The sequence below is a fragment of the Carcharodon carcharias genome, chromosome 1 (assembly GCF_017639515.1).
Source record: "Carcharodon carcharias isolate sCarCar2 chromosome 1, sCarCar2.pri, whole genome shotgun sequence".
Lineage (NCBI taxonomy): Eukaryota > Metazoa > Chordata > Chondrichthyes > Lamniformes > Lamnidae > Carcharodon > Carcharodon carcharias.
This window is the reverse complement of record NC_054467.1, coordinates 181,181,067-181,203,689: the sequence shown is the minus strand read 5'-3', so window position 1 is coordinate 181,203,689 and position 22,623 is coordinate 181,181,067. Positions and strand designations below refer to the sequence as shown.

General features: G+C 41.3%; 1 protein-coding gene across 2 annotated transcripts in view; it reads left to right on the top strand.

Moving 5' to 3' along the window:
• Positions 1-9,383: 9,383 nt before the first annotated feature.
• Positions 9,384-22,623, top strand: part of ndufs4 (NADH:ubiquinone oxidoreductase subunit S4) — a 211,221-nt gene continuing 197,981 nt past the window's right edge. For both annotated transcript variants that reach the window (XR_005943360.1, XM_041190374.1), the window contains exon 1: positions 9,384-9,550. Coding sequence is in view for 1 of the 2 variants with exons in the window: in XM_041190374.1 (XP_041046308.1) it covers positions 9,471-9,550 (80 nt within the window). In the remaining variant the exon portion in view is untranslated. The remainder of the gene's footprint in view (positions 9,551-22,623) is intronic.

The following is a 22,623-nucleotide window of genomic DNA, read 5'->3' as shown; positions in this document are numbered from 1 at the left end:
CTATTAACATGGCAAGATAACAAACAAAAATCAGGGAAAGATAATAAAGATTTTGATTTATTCTGTAATACCTTCCTTCAGTTCTGAAGTAACCAATGCATTGACAGTCCTACGTAGATTTCTCTAGCAAGTCCAGCACAGGTACAGGCCAATTTTTATGCTTCACATGAGGCTCCTTCCACCTTTTTTCACCCAATAATATCAACTTAACTTACTCCTTTCTATATCAAGTATTTATTTAGCTTCCTCTCAAATGCATACTTCATATGCTTGTTTGTACATAATTTAATTGTTTAGTTACTTGGTTGTTTCTCAAATAATGAAAATGATGTGATTCCCATTTCTGTAAGATGAAAATAAAGAATGAACTTCACTAGAATAACTAAGTAGAGGAGTATGGTAGTCAATATAAAAGAGGTGATTATAGAGGAAAGAAAATAAGTACGAAATTATAAACATTTTACTAGATATTTATCTGCTCCTATTAAAGAGACTTTAAAACTGAACATATTCTTAATCTGTGTGTGTATATGGCAGAAGACCTGGGCCTACATTCTTGGAGTATTGGACTAAAAACCAAGAAAGTGATACACATACCAACATTTTCATACATTCAGAGTAAATATGATGCCAAACTCCTAAAAAATTCCTTGATACACATATAACAACAACTTGCAATTATTTATATAGTACATTTAACAAAGTAAAACATACCTAGGCACTTCACAGTGTGTTATCCAATAAAATTTGACACAAGGCCACATAAGGAGGTAATAGGACAGATGATCAAAAGCTTGGCCAAAAAGGTAGGTTTTAAGGAACTTCTTAAAGGAGGATAAAGTCCCCATGTGAACACTGATGACACCTGGTTCTATCTCATCATCACCTTTCTTGATTCCGCCACTGTCTCGAAGTTCCCAGACTGCTTGTCTGACATCCAATACTGGATGAGCAGAAATTCCCTCCAATTAAATATTGCAAAGACCAAAGCCACCGTCTTTGATGCCTGCAACAAACTGTGTGCCCTAGCCATCGACTCCATCTCTCTCTCTGGCAACTGTGTACACTGAACCAGACAGTTCGCAACCTTGGTTCTATATTTGATCCCAAAATGAGTTTCTGATCACATTTTGTTCCATCGTCAAGACCACCAATTTCTGCCCTTTTAACATCACCTGACTCCACTCTGCTTCAGCTATTCTGCTGCTGAAACCTTGTCTACGGCTCTATTACCTTGTGAAGACTATTCCAATGCAGTTCTGGCCAGCCACCCACCTTCTGTTCTCTGTAAATTTAGGGTCACCCAAAACTCTGTTGCCCATGTCTTAACTCACACCAAGTCCCTTTCACCCATTATGCTGTACCCGCTGAATGACAGTGGCTCCTGATTAAGCAATGCCTTAATTTTAAAATTCTCACCCTTGTTTTCAAGTTCCTTGCCCTCTCCCCCACTACCTCTGCAACTTCCTCCAGCTCTAAAACCCTCTAAGGTATCTCTTCCCTCTTCAAATTGTAGCCTTTTTTGCATCCTTGATTTGAATTACTCCACCATTGTTCATAGTTGCCAAGCCCCTAGGCTTGGAATTTCTTCCCTAAGCCTCTCCATCTCTTTACCTCTCTCTCATCCTTTAAGCTGCTCATTAAAACTTACCTTTTGACCACGATTTTGATCTTCTGACCTAACATCCTTCCTGTGACTCAGTTTGCCTTATAACACTGCTGTGAGGTGTTGTAGGGTGGCCGAGTTGTACTATTAATGATAGAGTTGATCTGCAGAGACTTCTTGGTTGGAAATTTTAAGTTTATTTACAATATATTCAGCAGCAACTACACGTGTGCTTTCAACTCAAACTCCATCTCTACACTGGCAGCTGAGGTAGCCCGTGCTACTCTCCTATTGGTTACTACAAATCATGTGATCTTCCTAACATATTATTCTGAAAGGTATAACATACACTAAATAAAACCATAATTATCACATTCCTCCCCCTTTAACTTGGCTATACATATATTTACAAGTATATGTTTTTCAAGACAACATAATATTTACACTGGGTAGACGATTTACAAGTTCAGTCTTTCAGGTGGTTTCCTGATGTGTGTAGAACATCGCAGCTCCACAACTTCAGATTCTTGGTCAGTAACCTCCTTTTCCGGAGTTGAATGAACATCAGGTGCTTTGACGGGCACTTGCGGTTCTGTATCCTCAACTCTTATAGGAACATCAGACATGTCAGTCCTGGGTTGAGTATCCTCACCAGGAAATGCAGACCCAGTCACCAGTGGAGCCAAATCTTGGTGATTTGTTTCTCTCTTCCTTAAATGGTCCATACGTTTACGAATGATCTGGCCTTCCACCTCCATGTGGTAAGATAGAGGTCCAGTCACTGTATCATTTCACCCAGTAACCACTTTGGTGCTTGCCTGAAGTTTTTCATGTATACCGCAGTCTCCCACAGTAAATTTCCTATCATGACAATGCCAGTCGTGTCTAGTTTTCTGGCTACCCTGACTCCTTTCCATCTTCTCCTCTAAATTCAGCATTATTAAGCTCAATCTTGTCCTGAGACAGCTTTTCAACAATAACACTGCAGGTGTGACACCTGTTGTTGTGTGAGGAGTAGTCCTGTAGTGAAAAAGAAACCGTGCTAGCTTGTTTGCCAAGCAATTGCCAGTTAGCTTTGTCATGCCTGCCTTGAACATTTGAACCGCCCTTTTGGCCAGTCCATTTGAGGAAGAGTGGTATGGTGCAGTTTTCACATGAGTGATACCATTGAGGCTGATAAACTGTTGAAACTCAGCACTTGTAAATGCCATGCCCTTATTGGAAACGGCTACTTCTGCTAGTCCATGAATGGTAAAACTCTGACATAATTTCTCAATTGTAGCAGCTGACATTGGTGACTTTACCTCATATACGTCCAACCATTTTGAATGGGCATTGACAAAGAGCAGAAACATTGGTCCCAGGAAAGGTCCAACGTAGTCAATGTGTAACCACACCCAGGGTCTACCTGGCCACTCTCATGGGTGTAATGGAGCTGCCACTGGCAACTTTTTGCAGTTGTTGACATTGCACACAGTGCTTTATTAAACTCTGTATTTCGCCATCCATCCCAGGCCACCATATATAACCGCGTGCTATGGTCTTCATTCAGAAAATTCCTGGATGGGCACTGTGTAGTTCAATTAAAAGTGGCTCCCTTTCCTTTGGAGGATCTATCACTCATGCTCCGCAAAATAAGATGCCATCCTGGCTGGTTATTTCATGTCCTCTGTTGAAGTATGGTTTCATTTCATCAGATACGGGCTCCTGTGACCAACCATGTAGCACTTATTCTCATACTTGAAATAGGACTGGGTTCCGACTTGTCCAGTCTCTGATCTGTTGAGCACATACCGATGAGGGATCTAAGAAATTTAACAGTAAAACAAGTTCTTGTGCAGCTGGGATGTGCTCATTATTTTCTTGTAAATGCAAATGACTAAGGCCATCGGTGTTTGCAATTTGATTGCCAGGCCTATGTACAAAAGTATATTTGTATGCTGCCAGAATTAAAGCCCTATTAGTAATTCTGTATTTTCTTTCTATCTGCCTTCTTCTTTCTAGTGTAGACTTTAATCATGGCCTTCTTTTTGACTTCACTGTTGGCCAGACTTCTCTCAGATGAAAGCTCAAGTTGTCTGAGCTCAGTGGCTGAGCCTTCCAAAATTTCATTATCTGTCTGCTTCTTGGAAAACTCTGTGACTTTTGCTTCCAAAGCCTCCTTGGCTTCAGTTAGCTGATTCTTCAGCTCTTCCATCTCTTTTTTTTGCATTGGTTTGCTGCCTCCTCGAAATCTGAAGATTATTGTGTCTTCTCTGCCAACTCATTCTTCAATTTGATCAGAGAGGTGCTGAATTCTTTCTGTTTCTCTTGATATTTTTCCAGAGATACAAACTTTGATCTGAGGGAATCTTGTAATGTGTGAAGGTCTTTCAACAGCTTTTCTTTTTCCCTTCAAAGGTTGCTCACCTCATCTCGAACTCTGTCGTCAAGCAGCGTCTCCTTGAGTTCCTTCTGCTGTTAGAACCATAGAATCCTAGAAAAGTTACATCACAGAAGGAGGCCATTCGGCCCATCTTGTCCATGTCAGCCTGAGGACATCCAGGTGCCTTTTCTAATCCCACCTTCCTGCACCTGGCCCATAGCCCTGCATCTTACAGCACTTAAGGTGCAGATACAGGTACTTTTTAAAAGAGTTTAGAGTTCCTTCCTCTACCACAAACTTGGGCCGCAAATTCCAGACACCCACTACCCTCTGCGTAAAAAAGTTCTTCCTCATGTTCCCCCCTACACCTTCTGCCACTTACCTTGAATCTATGTCCCCTGGTTCTAGAATTCTCCACCAAGGGAAACAATTTTATCCTGTCCATTCTATCTATTCCCCTCATAATTTTGTACACCTCAATCAAGTCACCTCTCAGCCTTCTTTGTTCTAAGGAAAATAAACCCAACCTACCCAATCTCTCGTCATAGCTACACTTTTCCAACCCTGACAACATTTTTGTAAACCTCCTCCATACTCTCTCCAGAGATATTATGTCCTTCCTGTAATGTGGTGACCAGAACTGCACACAATGCTCCAGTTGTGGCCTCACCAGTGTTTTACACAATTCAAACATTATATCCTTACTTTTATATTCTATACTTCTGCCAATGAAGGAGAACATTCCATATGCCTTCTTTACAATCTTGTCTACTTGATCTGCTGCCTTCAGGGACCTGTATACTTGCACACCAAATCTCTCACTTCATCTACCCCTCTTAGTATATTCCCATTTATTCTGTAATCCCTGTAACTGTTTGACATCCCTAAATGTATGACTTCACACTTCTCTATGTTAAAATCCATCTCCCACTTTACCGCCCACACCACCGACCCATCTATATTGTTTTGGAGATTATGGCTATCCTCTACACTATCCACTACTCAGCCAATCTTTGTGTCATGTGCAAACTTCCCAATCGTGCCCCCCACGTTCACGTCCAAATCGTTAATATATAACACAAACAGCAACAGTCCCAAACACTGAGCCCTGTGGAACACCACTTGTGACAACTTTCCATTCGCAAGGGCATCCATCGACCATTACTCTTTGTTTCCTGTTACAAAGCCAACCTTTTATCCAGTTTGCCACATTACCCTGATTCCCATGGACTTTTCCTTTCCTGACCAATCTGCCATGTGGGACCTTGTCAAATGCCTTGCTAAAATCCATGTACACAACATCCACTGCACTACCTTCATCAACCCTTCTTATCACTTCCTCAAAGAATTCAATCAAATTTGTGAGGCAAGACCTTCCCTTAACAAATCCATGCTGACCATCCCTGACTAGTCCATGCCTTTCCACATGACAGTTACTCCTATCTCTCAGAATTGATTCTACTGATTTGCTACCACCAATGTAAGACTAACTGGCCTATAATTGTTTGGCATTTCTTTTGATCCATTTTTAAACAATGGAACTATGCTTGCATTTCTCCAGTCCTCTGGTACCTCCTCTGTATTTAGTGAAGATAGGAAAATCATCCTCAGAGCATCTGCTATCTCTCCCCGACTTCCTTCAGCAGCCTCGGAAGCAAACCAACTGGCCCTGGTGACTTATCAACTTTCAAGATTTCAACCCTTCAAGTACTTCCTCTCTCTTTATGACTATCCCAACCAATATATCGCAGTGTTCCTCCTAGACTACTATATCTACATCCTCCCTTTCCTTTGTAAACACGGAGACAAAATATTTATTCAAAACCCTTCCCATAGCCTCTGCATGTACAAGAAACACAAATTTCTATCTTCATCTCTGATAGGTCAACTTTACTTGCTAATCTTTTTTTCATGCCCTTGCTTTGATTTCCTTATTTCCTTTTTTACTTCGTCCCTGCACTTCCTATAGTCATCTAGGTTATCTGCAGTGCTTAGTTCTTTGTGCCTATCGCACACTTTCTTTTTCTGTTTGATCTTCCCCTGTATTCCTCTAGACAACTGCGGGGGGGAGGTCTAGATTTGGCAGTACCATTCTTATTTTTGTAGGGGACATGTCTACGTTGTACAATTAGGATCTTGCTTTTTAGTGCTTCCCACTGTTTTATCCTCCAGCAGTGCTGTCCAGTCCACCTTAGCCAAGTCCCTTCTCATTTCTGCAAAATTTGCCTTCCCCCAGTTCAAGAATTTTACTCCTGCTTTATCTCTGTTCTTTTCCATGGTAATGCTAAATCTAACTGAATTGTGATCACTGTCCCTGATATGGTCACCAACTGTCACTTCACCCACGTGCCCTTCTTCATTCCCCAACACTAGGTCTAGAATTGCATCTCCTCTCGTTGGGTTTGTCACTAATTGGTTGAAAAAATTTTCCTGGACACACTGCATGAATTTTTCTCCCTCAGTTCCCCTTATATTGTTTGAATCCCAGTTGATATTAGGATAGTTGAAGTTTCCTACTATTATTGCCCTCTTGTTCTTACAAGCAGAAATTTGCCTACATTATTTGTTCTTCTATCTCCCTTTCACTATTTGGGGGTCTGTAGTATACTCCCAGTAGTGTGACTGCCCATTTTTAATTTCTAAGCTCAATCCATAAAGCCTCATTTGTTGACCCATGTCCCTCCAGGTTTTGGCTTAGGACAGCCTGCATTCCTTACACACTCCTTTTTCAAAGCAGGAATGCTTCCAGCTTCCTTTTGGAATTTCAGTGGCCAATCAAGATTGATCTCCTTAGCCAATTTTGCCCTAGAAGTCTTGGTTCTCTGTCTCTCAATACCAACACTGGTAACTTTGCCTAATGCCTTCCATAATGGACAGTTACTCTGCTTATGCTTTTTACTTGAATGTCTTCACCCATATATGATTTTAGCTTGGCATCTGTTTCTTCTAAACTTAATTGATGTTCACCATTATTCAAATATCTGAAAGTATGTTCCCCAATTACTATAACGGAAGCTCCCATGTCCACTTCCATTCTAACAGGTTTACCATTTACTTTTGCTGTGACAAAAATTGGTTCTGTTTTTCCAACTTTCAGATTAAACAATGAATAAATGTCCGAATTTGCTTTTCTAACTTGTAGGTTTCATTGGGCGTCTTCTTTTGTTTACAAGCCTGCTTGAATCTTTCCTTGTATTGCCTCATTATATGTCTATTTCTGTGACAATAGTGGCATTCGATTTTTTAAAAAACTGCCAATCGCTAAAGGACATGAAGCAAATGGTAATTGTTGACGGGTGTTTTTGTGATTGCAAGGCTATTTATAATGGAGGATTCAGTGCTAAATCCCTTGCTTTTTTGTGGTATATGTCAATGAATTAAGCTTAAATAAGTGGCATGAGTCTTCAGATGGTACAAAAATTGGCTTGTGATTAATAGGGAGAAGGAAATCTGTAGATTGCAGGAAGGTATCAATGGGCTATTTAAGGAAGGATGCAAATGCATTGGAGGCGGTTCAAAGGAGGCTTACTAGATTGATACCCGGAATGAGTGGGTTGTCTTATGAGGAAAGGTTGGACAGACTGGGCTTGTTTTCACTGGAGTTTAAAAGATTGAGGGGTGATTTGATTGAAGCATACAAGATCTTGAATGGCCTTGACAAGGTGCACGTCGAAAGGATGTTTCTTCTTGTGGGTGAGTCCAGAATAGGGGACACTGTTTTAAAATTAGGGGTTCGCCCTTTTAGGACAGAGATGAGGAGAATTTTTTCTCTCAGAGAGTTGTGCGACTTTGGAATTCTCTGCCTCATAAGATGGTGGAGGCAGGGTCATTGAATGTTTTTAAGGCAGAAGTAGATAGATTAGGCAAGGGAATCAAAGGCTATTGGGGTTAAATGTGAATGTGGAAATTGAAACACAAGAAGATCAGCCATGATCTTATTGAATGGTAGAGCAGGCTCAAGAAGCCGAATGGTCTACTCCTGTTCTTATTTCTTAGGTTCTTATGACTGGTCAGGTCATGTGTTCTTGTGAGCAGACAAGTGGCAACTGGAACTCAATGCAATACAGAGAAATATTGGCAGGGGTCGGGGGTGCAAACAAGGCAAAGGGAATACACAATAAATGGTAGGTCATTGAGAAGTGTAGAGATACAGTGATTCATTTTGGTAGGAAGAACAAGAAGAGGCAGTGTAAAAGAAATGGTAAAATTCTAAAGGGGGTCCAAGAGCAGAGGAATCTGCACACATATGTGCCCAAATCATTGAAGGTGGCAGGGCAGTTTGAGAAACCGATAATAAAGCATATGGGAATATTAGGAAAACCTCTTTATGCAGCAAGTGATTAGGGCCTGGAATGCACTGATGGAGAATATGGCGCAGGCAGATTCAACCATGGATTTCAAAAGGGAATTGATTAATTTTCTTAAGAGAAAAATTTGCAGGGCTACAGGGAAAAGGCAGGGAGTGGGGACTATGTGAATTGCACTTGCAGAAAGCTGGCACGGACGCAGCAGGTCGAATAGCCTCCTTCTGTGCTGTAATGATTCTATGGCTTTGGCATGCATTTTTGAAGACAGCAGGACAGGTAGATAAGGTGGTTAGGAAGGCATATGAGATACTTTGATCAGCCAAGGAAGAAAATATAGAAGCAGGAAGGTTATTCTAGAAGTGCGTAAAACACTAGTTAGGTACAGCTATATTACTGTGTCCAGTTCTGATCACAGTACAGAAGTATGTGATCACATTAAAAGATACTCACAAAGATGTTGGTAGGAATGGAGAATTTTATCTCTCAGATTATTTTCTTTGGATCAGAGGAAGTTGAGGGGAGAATTAATTGAGCTAGGGGTGGGTGTGGAGCTGATTGCCTGAAAGGCTGGTAGAGGCAGAAATCCTCACCATTCCTGCTTAACAACTGAAGGCCACTCCCTCCTCCCCCATCCCACCAACAATTTTTCACTCTAGTATCACATCAAGTCTAGGACTTAAAAATGGGGTGACACCGGAAAAAAGTCTGGGAAGCACAGCTATCTCTCTTTTCCAGCTGGTACAGAGTCCATGGCTTCCTTCCCTACTGTCCTGGCCAACATTTATCCCTCATCCAATATGACTAATACAAGAGTATCTGGTCACATTTATTTCTGGGACCTTTGCTTTGCGCGAATTGGTTACCCTCTTTCCCTCATTACAATAGTGACTGCACTTCATAAGTACGTCCTTTGCCAGAAAGCGCTTTATCACATCCTGAGCAAGCGATTACTAAAAAAATGGTTCACTGGATTTAACCGAAAAGCAGACCGTTGTAACGCATTTCTTTTCGTAAGCTAAAGTATGCGCTCGACGCATTTACTCTGTAGTGGAACACTTCTGTTCGCATTGGAAGAGAATCGCAGCGCAGTGGCTGGATTGGCAGAGTTTCGAGATACGGTCGCGCTGGAGGGAAGTTTGATGGTGACGGGACAATAAGGAACCTCGGCGCTCGCCGTAGACTGGAGTCCAAGATGGCGGCCTCAATGTCAGCGGCACTGAATCAGATTCGTCTCCTCCGGGCTCTCCCTCGGTGTTTACCGAGTCCGAGCAGGTAAAAGGCCGTCCCATAAATCATGACAAACCCATTATCACAGGGCATCTACCACCGTGCATTTTAAAAACTGAACTCGGCCTACAGTTTCATGGCGATGCCGTTTTACCTCCGTGTAAAGTCGGACATGAAGGACAGGAGTTTCTTTTATTGCAGAACCGATTTTTAAAAAAAATATATTTCGTGCCCGGTTGCTGTTTATTGTCGGTAAATTTACCAGAGGGAGGATATCTGTTACTCCCAGCGGGGAATCCATAACCCTCCCCCCCACCCCCCGCGAAAGCCCTGGGAAGACCGGTTTCATTTGGAGTGAGTGACCCACACAACCACACAACATGGGGAGGTTTTATAATGATGTGCTTTACGGTATATTGGTCAGGTTAATGAAAACAGGGCGCTCGTACACGGTACTGAAACGGAAAACCTAGGTCACTAAACAGTTTATTCTCATTGGGAAGATTTAAAGCACAATCAATTTCAGGGACGTGTCAAGAACCAAAAAACAACAACTTGCATTTACTTGATGCCTAGAAGTAATAGAGCGCCGCAAGAAAATTCACAGGAGTGTTTTGAAACAAAGTTATAATTTTAGGGTAAATGTTTTTAATCATCTATTAAAGAGGTAGGTTGCAAGGAGAGAGAGGTAGATGCTCTTTCTCAACTGGAGGAGGTGGTCTTTTGCTTGGCAGTTGAAAAAGCAATATTAGCTCAGCCTTGCCTTCACTCATTTGATGCTAAAACCCCCATGCATGTCTTTGCTGCCTCAAGATTCGATTGTTCCATCCCAACCCACAAACAAAGTACTGTGGATACTGGAAATATTAAATAAAATGCTGGTAATACTCAGATCAGCATCAGAAAGCAGCAGAGTTAATATTTCCGACAAATAACCTACCATCAGACCTGCAAAGCTCTCCTAGTAGGCTGCCCATTTTGTACCCTCTATACACAAGTTCATCCAAAACACTGCTGGCGTATCCCAACTCACCAACTTCTGTTCATCCATCACCCCTATGCTTATTAACATACATTAGCTCCCAGTCATAGGGTCATTATGGCAGAGAAGGTAATTTGGCCCACCATGTTGGCTTTCTGTTGAGCAGTCCAGTCAGTTCCATTCCACTGCTCTATCCCTGTATATGCTTATTTTGCTTAGGTGCTCATCCAATTTCCTTTTGAAATCATTGTTTCCACTATCCTCAGCCAGAGTGTTCCAGGTCATTACCACTCGCTGCACAAAGGAAGTTCTTGCTCATTTTGCATCTCTTGCTCCAAACCTTAAATCCGTGCCCTATGGTTCCTGTACCATCAGCTAATGGGGACAGCATATCTAAATCTGTCATAATCTTGTACAACTCTATCAGATCTCAATCTCCTTTGCTCCAAGGAGAACAACCCCAGCTTCTCCAAATTAACCTTGTAGCTAAAATCCCTCATTCTGGGAACCATCCTGGTAAATCTCCTCTGTACCTTCTAAAGGATCCTCACATCCTTCCTAAAGTTTGGTGACCAGAACTGGGTGCAATACTCTAGTTGTGACCTAACTAGAGCTTTATTCAGGTTCAGCATAACTCCCCTGCTTTAAATTCAATAATCGTATTAATGAAACCCAAGATCGCTTAAGCTTTTCTAACTGCTCTCTCAGTATGTCCTGTCACCTTCAGATATCTATGCACATCAGTCCCCAGGTCCCTCTTTCTCTGTGCAACTCTGGCTTCTTGCTCATCACAAATTTTAATTTCTTCATTGGTGGCTGAGCCTTCAACTGTCAAGGCCAGGAGCTCTGGAATCTCCTGTCTAAACCTTTTCGCTTCTCTCTTCTGCTTTGAGTCACTTCATAAAACTTACTCCTTAGACCAAATTTTGGCCATTTGGCCATGTATCCCTTTTTGTGGCTTGTCATTTTGTTTGCTATCACTCCTATGAAACACCATTTGAGATGTTTTACTACATTAAAGGGACTATACAAATGCTAGTTATTGTTGATTTTGGGTAAGTTGTTGATTCATATATAGCTTCTAGTGATACAGAGTGATTACAGCATCTTTCTCCAGAGAAAGATCTTAAGTATTGCTGAAAAAAGAGACATCCTATTGAAGCTTCTCATCTTACACTCATCAGGACAGCTCACAAGAATGCCAATAGTAAAGAGAACAACAATTTATATGACATGAAAAGAGAGCGCTGATTGGTTGGCAAGTGCACTCTGATTGGTAGAGACACTGCCATGGAGAATGTACCAGGGAACAGTTAACTGCCAAGCTTTTGTTAAAATTGAAACCAGGCAGGTCGAATCTGATTGGTCAAGGCACTGCCATTGGGAATGAACCAGGGAATAGCTGTCCCCAAGCTTTTGTTTAGTTGAAGAAGGTGCAACATGTGGACATGCTCCTGTCTGCAAAGGACAGGGCCATGTTTGTGAATATATGTAGCTCCTAGCATGCATAGGTAAGACACACTGCTGTTACAATGCAATCGCAACATGAGTGGTATTGTAAAACTCAAAACATAGTGTCCAACATTCTAAACAATCCTGAATGTGCTAAGAATTACACTGACAACCTATTTAAGATTATCAGTCGGGCTCGCATTGTGGCTCATTTGACATTGTTAGCCTATTCACCAATGTTCCACTCAAGGAAGCCATAGATGTTTCATAATGATTTAGACCCGCCACCATTGTGTCAATCAGTATTCATTGAACTTAGGAGCTTGGCAACTCGTGCAGTTGAGTTCAGTTTTAACAATGCCATGTATGCCCAAATAGATGGTGTTGCCATGGGATCCTTTCTAGGCCCAGCTCTTGCAATCATCTTTGGGTTCCCTGAAAAACGTGTCTGTGATAGAATGACAGCTAACTTCCTACCCCTTGCATATTTCCGATATGTGGATGATGTGTTTGCTATATGTAGATCTGCAGCTGCATGTAATAATTTCCTTACATGCCTTCGTGGGCTCCATCCTGTGTTCAAATTCACCTTTGAAATGGAGCAGTCAGATGAGCTCCCCTTCCTTGACATACTGGTTGAGAAATCTGCCGGGGGTTCTCTACCACCAGCCAACCTTCACTGGTCAACATATGCGTTGGGATTCTTACAGTTCCGCATGCTATAAGATCAGTCTAATTGGCAACCTTGTAAATAGGGCCCGAGCCATTTGCTCACCACGCAATCTTTATGCTGAAATAGGACACATCAAAGGCATCCTGTGGGATAATGGCTACCCTGATCAGATCATTTTTGCACTATATATTGCACAAACTCATGAATGGGCCTAAGGCCATCACTTTAGGCCCTGAAAATGCCCAGACTACCTCGGTTTACCCTAGAAGGGCAAGGTATGTCAAAAATTTGAGCAACAGGTAATGCTAGCTGTTTCATGCTGCTCCTCTGCAGTAGCTACATGAGTGGTATTCGCCACTAACAGGATGATGCCGTCAAGCCAAAAAGATGTTCTGCCTATGACACAAATGAGTAATGTGGTATATGAATTTCAGTGCCAGTGTGATGCAAAGTTTGTAGGCTGTACGTTCCAAAGACTGGCAGATTGTATCAAGCCGCATGTTCCTTCTGCTGTTTGCAACGGGCAAGGTACAGACCCTATCCAACCAGCCCATGCTTGCAAAACTCAAAACAAAGTGTCCAACATTAGATGTGATTCTGTGATCGGACAAAATTTGCTAAATAACCTTCAGTGCTCACTGACAACCAATTTAAGATTGGCAGTCAGGCCCACAGTGTGGCACATTTGCATGTACTGAGAGCTATGTATATTAATACACAGGGCCTGTTCTTTGCAGACAGAAAGAATATGTACACACATTCCGCCTGTTTCAGCTAAGCAAAATAAGTGACAGCCATTCGCTGGTTCATTCCTCAGGACAATATCTTGATCAGTCAGAGTCAAGCTGCCTGGTTTAAATTTCAAACAATATTTGGCAATTAACTGCCAGTCACCATCAACTGGTGCATTCTCCATGGCAACACCTTTGCCAATCAGAGTCCACTTGCCAACCATTCAGCGCTCTCTTCTCGTACAGTATAAATTGTTGTTCCCTTTACAGTTTGTATTCTTATGAATTGTTTTGATGTGTGCAAGATGAAAAGCTTAGACAGAAATTTTCCTTTTTTCAGCGATTTAAATAAACTGAATAGATTACATTTACAATAGAGTGGATACTTCAAATTGCAGTTAAAACTGTTACCACCTTCATATTAATGTATTTCAAGCTGGTGTTCTGTTTCTTTTGAGTGTACCATGTGGCATGAAGTTACCTGCTTTCTTACCATTTAAATATATATCAAGTGCTGTGTAACTGCATTCTGATGTTTTAATGTTAGTGGAGAGCTGACACTCTCCTTGGATATTAAACTGGCGAGTGGAGTTTTAAGCATACATGTTTGCACACAGGTGGTGAATTCCTTTGTTGTTCGACAAACTGTACACAGCCAGCTGCTTAATTGTTGAAACAACCTAATTTTATTGGTTCTAGCTTTGTATTTCTAGATTTTTAAAAAAGGTGTTCACATAAGCATATCAAGAACAATTGTCTAATGATGGGATGATACATACACCAGTGCAGTGAACTGTTTATCATAGGTTGCTATATAATTTTACCATCATGAAGAGCAACCTGAGCCAGGACCTCAATTTAAAACTTGGATGTTTGAATAAAGCAAACCAAAGATTCTAATACCCCAAAGTTCTCTTCGTTATCAGTGGGAAATAAATGATGGGGAGCATTCCATAAAAGGAATCTTCTTGTAGTATGCTGCACAGATATGATATTAATTTAGAATTTAATTATTTTTTATCTACAATTCGTTATGTGCTACTTCAGCAAGCTTTTACAAGATAACTTGCACTTGTCATCTACTCGTTTTAACTCTGGGCATAATTTCATACCAATTATGTGTTATCTTTTTAAATAATTAGTAATGTAGGCAAACATACAAATAAAAACTTTTGCTTTGCTTTGGTTATATTACAACATATCTAAGTCCGCTGGGGTTTTGTATGCAGGAACAAGATTATTAATAAGTTTATGCCTTAGCATTCAAAGTGTTGAATAGCAACCTGTTTCTCATTTCAAATATCGCCAAATAAATGTTTGACTTGCAGCTCTGCGCATCATTTTGTATTAAGTACAATTGCTGAAATTTGAATATTGGCTCGAAAAATGTGGGAGAAGTATCTGGCAACTTCTGAGTTTTCAATGTTTGGTAACACCAGCATCATAACTCACTAAGAAGAATATTTGGAGTTTTATTTCATCTTATCTGTGGGCAGGCACTTTGTAGTCAATATTGCATGTTTATCGTTAGCATTTTATCAAAGTAAGGCAATTGAAAAGTTTTTTAACTTTATCGGAAAGTATTGCCTAAGCACAGTGCACTTATAACTTAAAATGTGAAATCCTACTGTGATAGTCCTCTCCCCAGCCTTGCATTTAATGACTTTAGCTATTGGTGCAAAATAAACTCTACTGGTAAGAGATAAACCTTATTATGTTGCCAGTCTTTTGTATTTGTTTTTTAACAATGCTGCTCGAGTCATTGCTTCCCTAAACTTTCCTCTTGCTCCTTTTAAGCTTCAATTATGCCATAACAATTCTTTCTTGCCTCTGTATTTCACTGTGATATAAAGACTAACTTCACAGTCATATTCTTTATCTGGGAGGAGGTCTTCTGGCACAATGATAGCACCCCTATCTCTGGGCCAGAAGCTCTTGATTCAAGTCCCACTTCAGGACTTGATGGCAACAGAAGGTGAGTTCATAACATGGCCAAACAGGTTGATTATTAGCCTGTAAATCGTTCTAGTACACCTGGCAGTAAGAGTATTATTGAAGTCCCTAGAGATTTAGGAAGAACTGTCCACTGGCCGAATTCATATTTAGCAATATGGAGGTTGGTTGTGGCTGTTGGCGGCCATTCATCTCAACCCTAAGACATTATGGCAGAAGTTCATCAGGGTATTGTCCTGGACCATCTTCACCTCTTCAGCATTGACCTTCCCTCCATCAGAAGTGGGATGTTCGTTGATGTTTGCATAGTATTCAATCCCATAAGCAACTCCTCAGATACTAAAACTGTCCCTGTCCACATGCAGCAGGACTTGGACAACATTCAGGCTTGTGTTGGTAAGTGGCATGTAACACTAAGTATAGAGTCTTAGAGGCTTACAGCCCAGAAAAAGGCCCTTTGGCCCATCGAGTCTGCGCTGGTCAAACAAGTACCTAACTATTCTAATCCCATTTTCCAGCACAAGGCCCATAGCCTTGTATGCCATGGCATCGCAAGTGCATATCCAAATACTTCTTAAATGTTATGAAGGTATCTGCCTCTACCACCCTTTCAGGCAGTGAGTTCCAGATTCCTACCACCCTTTGGGTGAAATAATTCTTCCTCACATCCCCTCCGAACCTCCTGCCCCTTACCTTAAACCTATGCCCCCTGGTTATTGATCCCTCCACCAAGGGGAAAAGTTCCTTCCTGTCTACCTTATCTATGCCCCTCATAATTTTATACACCTCAATCATGTCCCTCCTCAATCTCCTCTGCTCCAGGGAAAATAATCCCAGTCTATCTAATCGCTCCTCATAACTAAAACTCCTCCAGTCCAGGCAACATCCTGGTCAATCTCCTCTGCACTCTCTCTAGTGCAGTCACATCCTTCCTATAATGCAGATTCCAGAACTGCACGCAATACTCCAGCTGTGGCCTAACCAGCGTTTTATGCAGTTCCAGCACAACCTCCCAGCTCTTATGTTCTTTGCTGCGGCTAATAAAGGCAAGTTTCCCATAGGCCTTCTTAACCATGATATCTACCTATCTCACTACCTTAAGGGACCGGTGGGCATACACACTAAGGTCCCTCTGATCTTTGGTACTCTCCAGTGTCCTACCATTCATCTTGTATTCCCGTGCCTTGTTTATCCTGTCCAAGTGCATCACCTCACACTTATCCGGATTAAGTTCCATTTGCCACTGATAAGCCTATCTGACCAGCCCGTCTATATCCTCCTGTAATCTAAGTCTATCCTCCTCCCTATTTACCACTCCACCAAAACATTACATTACAAAATGGGGATGACAGGTTGATGTGATGTTGTCCAAACGAATTTTTGCTGAACGAAAGTAGAATTACAAAATAAACTCTAAATGAGATTGACTCCAAGTCTGACTGAAGTTAAAATACTTGGCTAAGGTGTATTGAAGTAGAACTTAATCGCTGATAACGATATAGTTGAGTCCAAACTATATAGAGTATTCTTTAAATTGGTGAGGGAGGCAGGAGGATTCATTCAAGTTTCTTTACATGCCATTGGACATCTTGGTTAATGGAAGTACAACTTCAATATGATATCAACTTTCTGAAGACCTGTGTGCATTTAAATGTATGTATGCGTGTCTTGAAACTGAGGGTATAGTAATATAGAATCAAAGGGACAAGTAAACAGTTTGCAGTAAAGCAAGTGACATATTAGCATTCCTTCTTGAAGCTTGCCTTTTTTTAGCACCACAAAATTTTCTTCCCTATCATCTTCATCATTCTCCATCTGCTGACAATTTCGAATAACAAGGTGAATGTTTTTTTTTAATTCATTCAAGGGATGTGGGCTTTGCTGGCTGGGCCAGCATTTATTGCCCATCCCAAGAAGTTGCCCTTGAGAAGGTGGTGGTGAGCTGCCTTCTTAAACCACTGTAGTCCATGTGGTGTAGGTATACCCACAGTGCAGTTAGGAAGGGAGTTCCAGGATTTTGACCCAGCGACAGTGAAGGAATGGCGATATACTTCAAAGTCAGGATGGTGAGTGACTTGGAGGGGAACTTCCAGGTGGTGGTGTCCCCATCTATCTGCTGCCCTTGTCCTTCTAGATGGCAGTGGGTCATGGGTTTGGAAGGTGCTGTCTAAGGAGCTTTGGTGAATTCCTGCAGTGCATCTTGTCGATAGTACACACTGCTGCTACTGTGCGTCAGTGGTGGAGGAAGTGAGTGGTTGTGGACTGCTTTGTCCTGGATGGTGTCCAGCTTCTTCAGTGTTGTGACAGCTGCACTCATCCAGGCAAGTGGGAAGTATTCCATCACATTCCTGGCTTGTACCTTGTAGATGGTGGACAGGCTTTGGGGGAGTCTGGAGGCGAGTTACTCTTCGCACGATTCCTAGCCTCTGACCTGCTCTTGTAGCCACAGTATTTATATGGCTAGTCCAGTTCAGTCTCTAGTGAATGTTAACCCCCAGGATGTTGATAGTGAGGGAATTCAGTGATAGTAATGTCATTGAACATCAAGGGGTGATGGTTGGATTCTCTCTTGTTGGAGATGGTTATTGCCTGATACTTGTGTGGCGTGAATGTTATTTGCCACTTGTCAGCCCAAGCCTGGATATTGCCCACGTCTTGCTGCATTTGGACATGGACTGCTTCAGTATCTGAGGAGTCGCAAATGGTGCTGAACATTGTGCAAACATCAGCAAATATCTCCACTTGTGACCTTATGATGGAAGGAAGGTCATAGATGAAGCAGCTGAGCATGGTTGAGCCTAGGGCACTACCCTGAGGAACTCCTGCAGTGATGTCCTGGAGCTGAGATGACTGACCTCCAACAACCACAGCCATCTTCTTTTAGGCTAGGTATGATTCCAACCAGTGGAGAGTTTCCTCACTAATTTCCATTGACTCCAGTTTTGCTGGGGCTCCTTGATGCCACATTCGGTCAAATGCTGCCTTGATGTCAAGGGCAATCACTTTCACCTCACCTCGGGAGTTCAGCTCTTTTGCCCATGTTTGAACCAAGGCTGTAACGAGGTCAGGAGCTGAGTGGCTCTGGTGGAACCGAAACTGGGCATCAGTGAGCAGGTTATTGCTAAGCAAGTGCCGCTTGATAGCACTGTTGATGACCCCTTCCATTACTTTACTGATAATGGAGAGTAGATTGATGGCGCAGTAATTGGCTGGGTTGGATTTGTCCTGCTTTTTGTGTACAGGACGTACCTGGGCAATTTTCCACATAGTACTTGCCAGTGTTGTAGCTGTACTGGAACAGCTTGGTTAGGGGCACGGCAAGTTCTGGCGCACAAGTCTTCAGTACTATTGCCGGAATGTTGTCAGGGCCCATAGCCTTTGCAGTATCCAGTGCCTTCAGCCATTTCTTGATATCACATGGAGTGAATCAAATTGGCTGAAGGTTGGCATCTGTGATGCTGGGGACCTCCGGTGGAGGCCAAGATGGATCATCCACTCGGCACTTTTGCTGAAGTTTTTGTCGCTGGCCCCCAGATGTTAGTAAGGAGGAATTTGCAGGGTCAATAGGGCATTCCTTTTTTGTGTCTTTGTAGCGGTTTGTTACACATTTAAGAGGCACAGACCAGGTGAGCACGGTAGATTTCCTTCCCTAAAGATGGGTTTTTTTTTAACAACAATTGACAATGGTTTCATGATCATCATTAAACTTTTAATTCCAGGTTTTTATTGAATTCAAATGCCACCACCTGCCGTGGCAGGATTTGAACCCAAGTCCCCAGAGCATTACCCCGAATCTCTGGATTACTAGTCCAACGACAATACCATTACGCCATTGCCTCCCCCTTCCTTACCTTCTTATAATGCCAATGCCATCAATAAACCTAACCGTGCATAACGCTATTGGGTAATTATGAAAAATGTTAATAATTCCAGCAGTGGAGTTAATGGCAACTTGAGACAAAGTTGGCTTCAGGTGAGAGAGAGAGATAATTTTGTTTCCCTTAACCAGTCAAAAATGATTTTTCAGTTGTATTAATGCAAGAGCTGATACTGAACTCAGAAGTACAAATGTTTTTCCTCCAGCCCTCCACCACCACCATGCCCCCATTTCCATTTTTTCTTTCTTCCAATTTCTGTGTTTGGTTTTGGAGACAGTGGTGAAGAATGCAAATTATGTGGCTTAAATGACCATTGAATTTTAGATATGAATTATGCACACAACTACACTATGCCCTGCTCTCCTTGTTTTTAAAAAAAAATCCTTGCATCCATCAAACCCCTGGGCCACAAAATTGATCACGCGCCTGACTCTTGAATATGACTATCTTGGATAGCCAGCAAAACAATTACAGTTTTTGTACTAATTTGTGTTGCCTGGTGAGAGCAATTAAGCTGTATAACTTCTGTGGGGTGAAGTACTGTTAATTATAGGTCTGTTACTGGTGCTGAGAGCAATTTAAGGTGATGAATTATGAGTTTTGACACGAGAAGCAGTTCACTGGGATTAATACAAGAAAATTACACTTTAAGAGGAATTTGTGGGGCAATGGTAGACCTGGGGGAAAAACATAGCATAGGTTGAACACAACCAAAATAAAAAAAGAGAATTTTCAATACCACAACAGTAAAACGGCAGTCTAAGCGGAAGTGAAAACCATAAAATATGCAAACTGGCTGAAAACTGAGGATGAGTACATAATAGTAAATATTCTGAATGACTACTTCCTCCAAGTATTCACAGGGGAAGACATAAGCAACATATTATCTCCAACCAAAGATCTAAATAAAATCAATGGCTTTGTTATAAATTGGATAGAAGTTATAGACAGGCTCAAAAACAAGTTACTCAGGAATCAATGGTATTTATCCAATATCACTGAGTGCAATTAGGGAAGAGATTACTGAGCTCTGACAGTTTCTATGAGGGAGTCAGTAGCTACTGATAAAGTATCAGTAGATTAGAAATGGATGATATGGTGACCAATTACAAAGGATGACAAAATGGATGCAACCAATTGCTTTAATATAAAATGTTATATTGTCTAAAATGTTGTACCCTTTCTACCTCCCTTCAGTTCCAAAGAGTTATATTCGACTCAAACTTTAAATCTAGTTTCTCTGTCCACTGAAGCTGCCAGACCTGAGTTTTTCCACATTTTCTGATTTTTATTACAGACCCATAAGTCTTCCGTTCGACACAAAATAGCAGAATCGTTTTGTTAGGAATAAACTTGAGGACCATTTGAACAATAAGTATTGAGTAAGCAATAGTCAACTTGGATTCAGAAAGGGAAGGTCCTGCAATCTCGACCACTTTACTGAAACTATAACCCAAGTGAACTGTGGAAAACTTTATAATGTGATGCAACCTTGATTTTCAAAGGCCTTTGTGAAATGTATATTGGCACGCTTAGGAAGATGAAATTACATTTCCACTCCATGAATGCTTTTGAAATTGTAAGGTTGAAATTGAAAGCCATGTAGGAATCTTGATGGACTTAACACTAACATATACAACCATTGCACAGCAGTAATCAAAGTCAATAGAATGTTGAACTGCATATGTAAAATGGTAGAATACAAATCAGAGGCGATAGTGTCCAAACTTTGTTGTGCTCTGGTCAGACCCCCCTCCACACCTTTCATAACAAAGCTCAGGGTTTGTGTTTAAACCTTTTCAGGGCGTGTGTTCACTGAACTTTCTAGACGATGTGTATATGTTTTAAACTTTCAAAAAAAAATGATTTAAATGATTTAACACTGCATTCACATTTGGTCACCATATAACGAGTTAGAGATTCCCGAGGCTGTGTAAAGAAAAGCCACAAAGTGAATCATCAGTGTCACCGCTCTGAGTTGTGAGGGGAGAGTAAAGAAATTGAGGCTTTATCAGCCTAGAAAGGAAGCATTTGGAACTGATCTTAGAGTTATATAAGATCTCTAATGGTATGGCAAACATTAACATCAAGTATTATTTTAAATTAAACTGCGGGTGTAAAACCATTAGAACGTAATTTTGGGACTAAAATCAGGAAATTCTTCACACAGAGTGATCGATATGTTGATTAAACTTTCAATTAGTGCAGTGAAGGCAAAAACCCTGGGATAATTTAAAATATTTGATGTTATGATTGAGGATAGCCGAATGGTGGCCTCCTCCTATAATTTTGTGATCGATACAATTCATTGGGTATCAATTTGAGCACTTGTCTGTTGGCCACTCACTGTGGAACAGTGTGTTGTGTTCCCTGATCAAGACAATAGCCCTCTCCAACAAGATTTGGACTTCGGTATGCAGGACATAATTTCAAAGTTTGTAGATAATCAAAAGCCTGGAAATACAGTAAACAATGAGGATGCTAGTGACAGACTTCAGGAGGACATGGACAGCTGAAATGGGAAGAAGAAATTTAGCGTAGAGAAGTGTGAAGTGATACATTCTAGCTGGAAGAATGAGGAAAGAATAGTCTCAGCTAAATGGTGGATTTTTAAAGGAGGTGCAGGAACAAAGAGAACTGGGCGTGAATGTACACCAATCTTTGAAAGTGGCAGGACAAGTTGAGAAGGCTGTCAAAAAGCATATGGGACCCTTGGTTTTATTAATAGAGGAGGAAAAAGCAAGGAACTTATGCTAAACTTTTGTAAAATCTGGTTAGGTCTTAGCTGGAGAATTGTGTTTAATTCTGGGCAACATATTTTATGGAGGGTGCATATTTATTAGAATGCTACCAGGCATGGGGGACTTCAGTTTGTGGGGAAACTATGGAAGCTGGTGGAGTTCTCCTTAGCAGAGAAGGCTAAGGGCAGATTTGATAGAGACATTTAAAATCATAAAAATTTTTGATAGAGCAAATAAGGAAAAACTATTTCCAGTGGCAATAGGATCAGTAACCGGAAGCCACAGATTGGTAATTAACCAAAGGCAACAAGAAGAAGCATTTTTTTTAGAGTGAGCTGTTATCTGGAATGCACTGCCCGAAAGGGTAGTGGAAGCTGATTTAACAGAAACTTTCAAGAGGGAATTCTATCGATAATTTAAGGAAAAATATTTATAGGAATATGGGGAAAGAGAAGGGAAGTGGAATTAATTGGATAACTCCACCAAAGAGCAAGGAACAAGCACGGTGGGCTGAATGACAACCTCCTGTGGGAATACCATCACTATCAAATTCCACACCAAACCAAAAACTATCCAGACATGGTCATATATGAGTATTCCTTTATTTATTTCCTATCTAACTTAATTGTGAGAGCTCCTTCACCATTAGGGTTGCAGCGGTTCAAATGCAGGGCAGCTTGAGCTGGGCTGTAAAAGTGACCTTGGCAG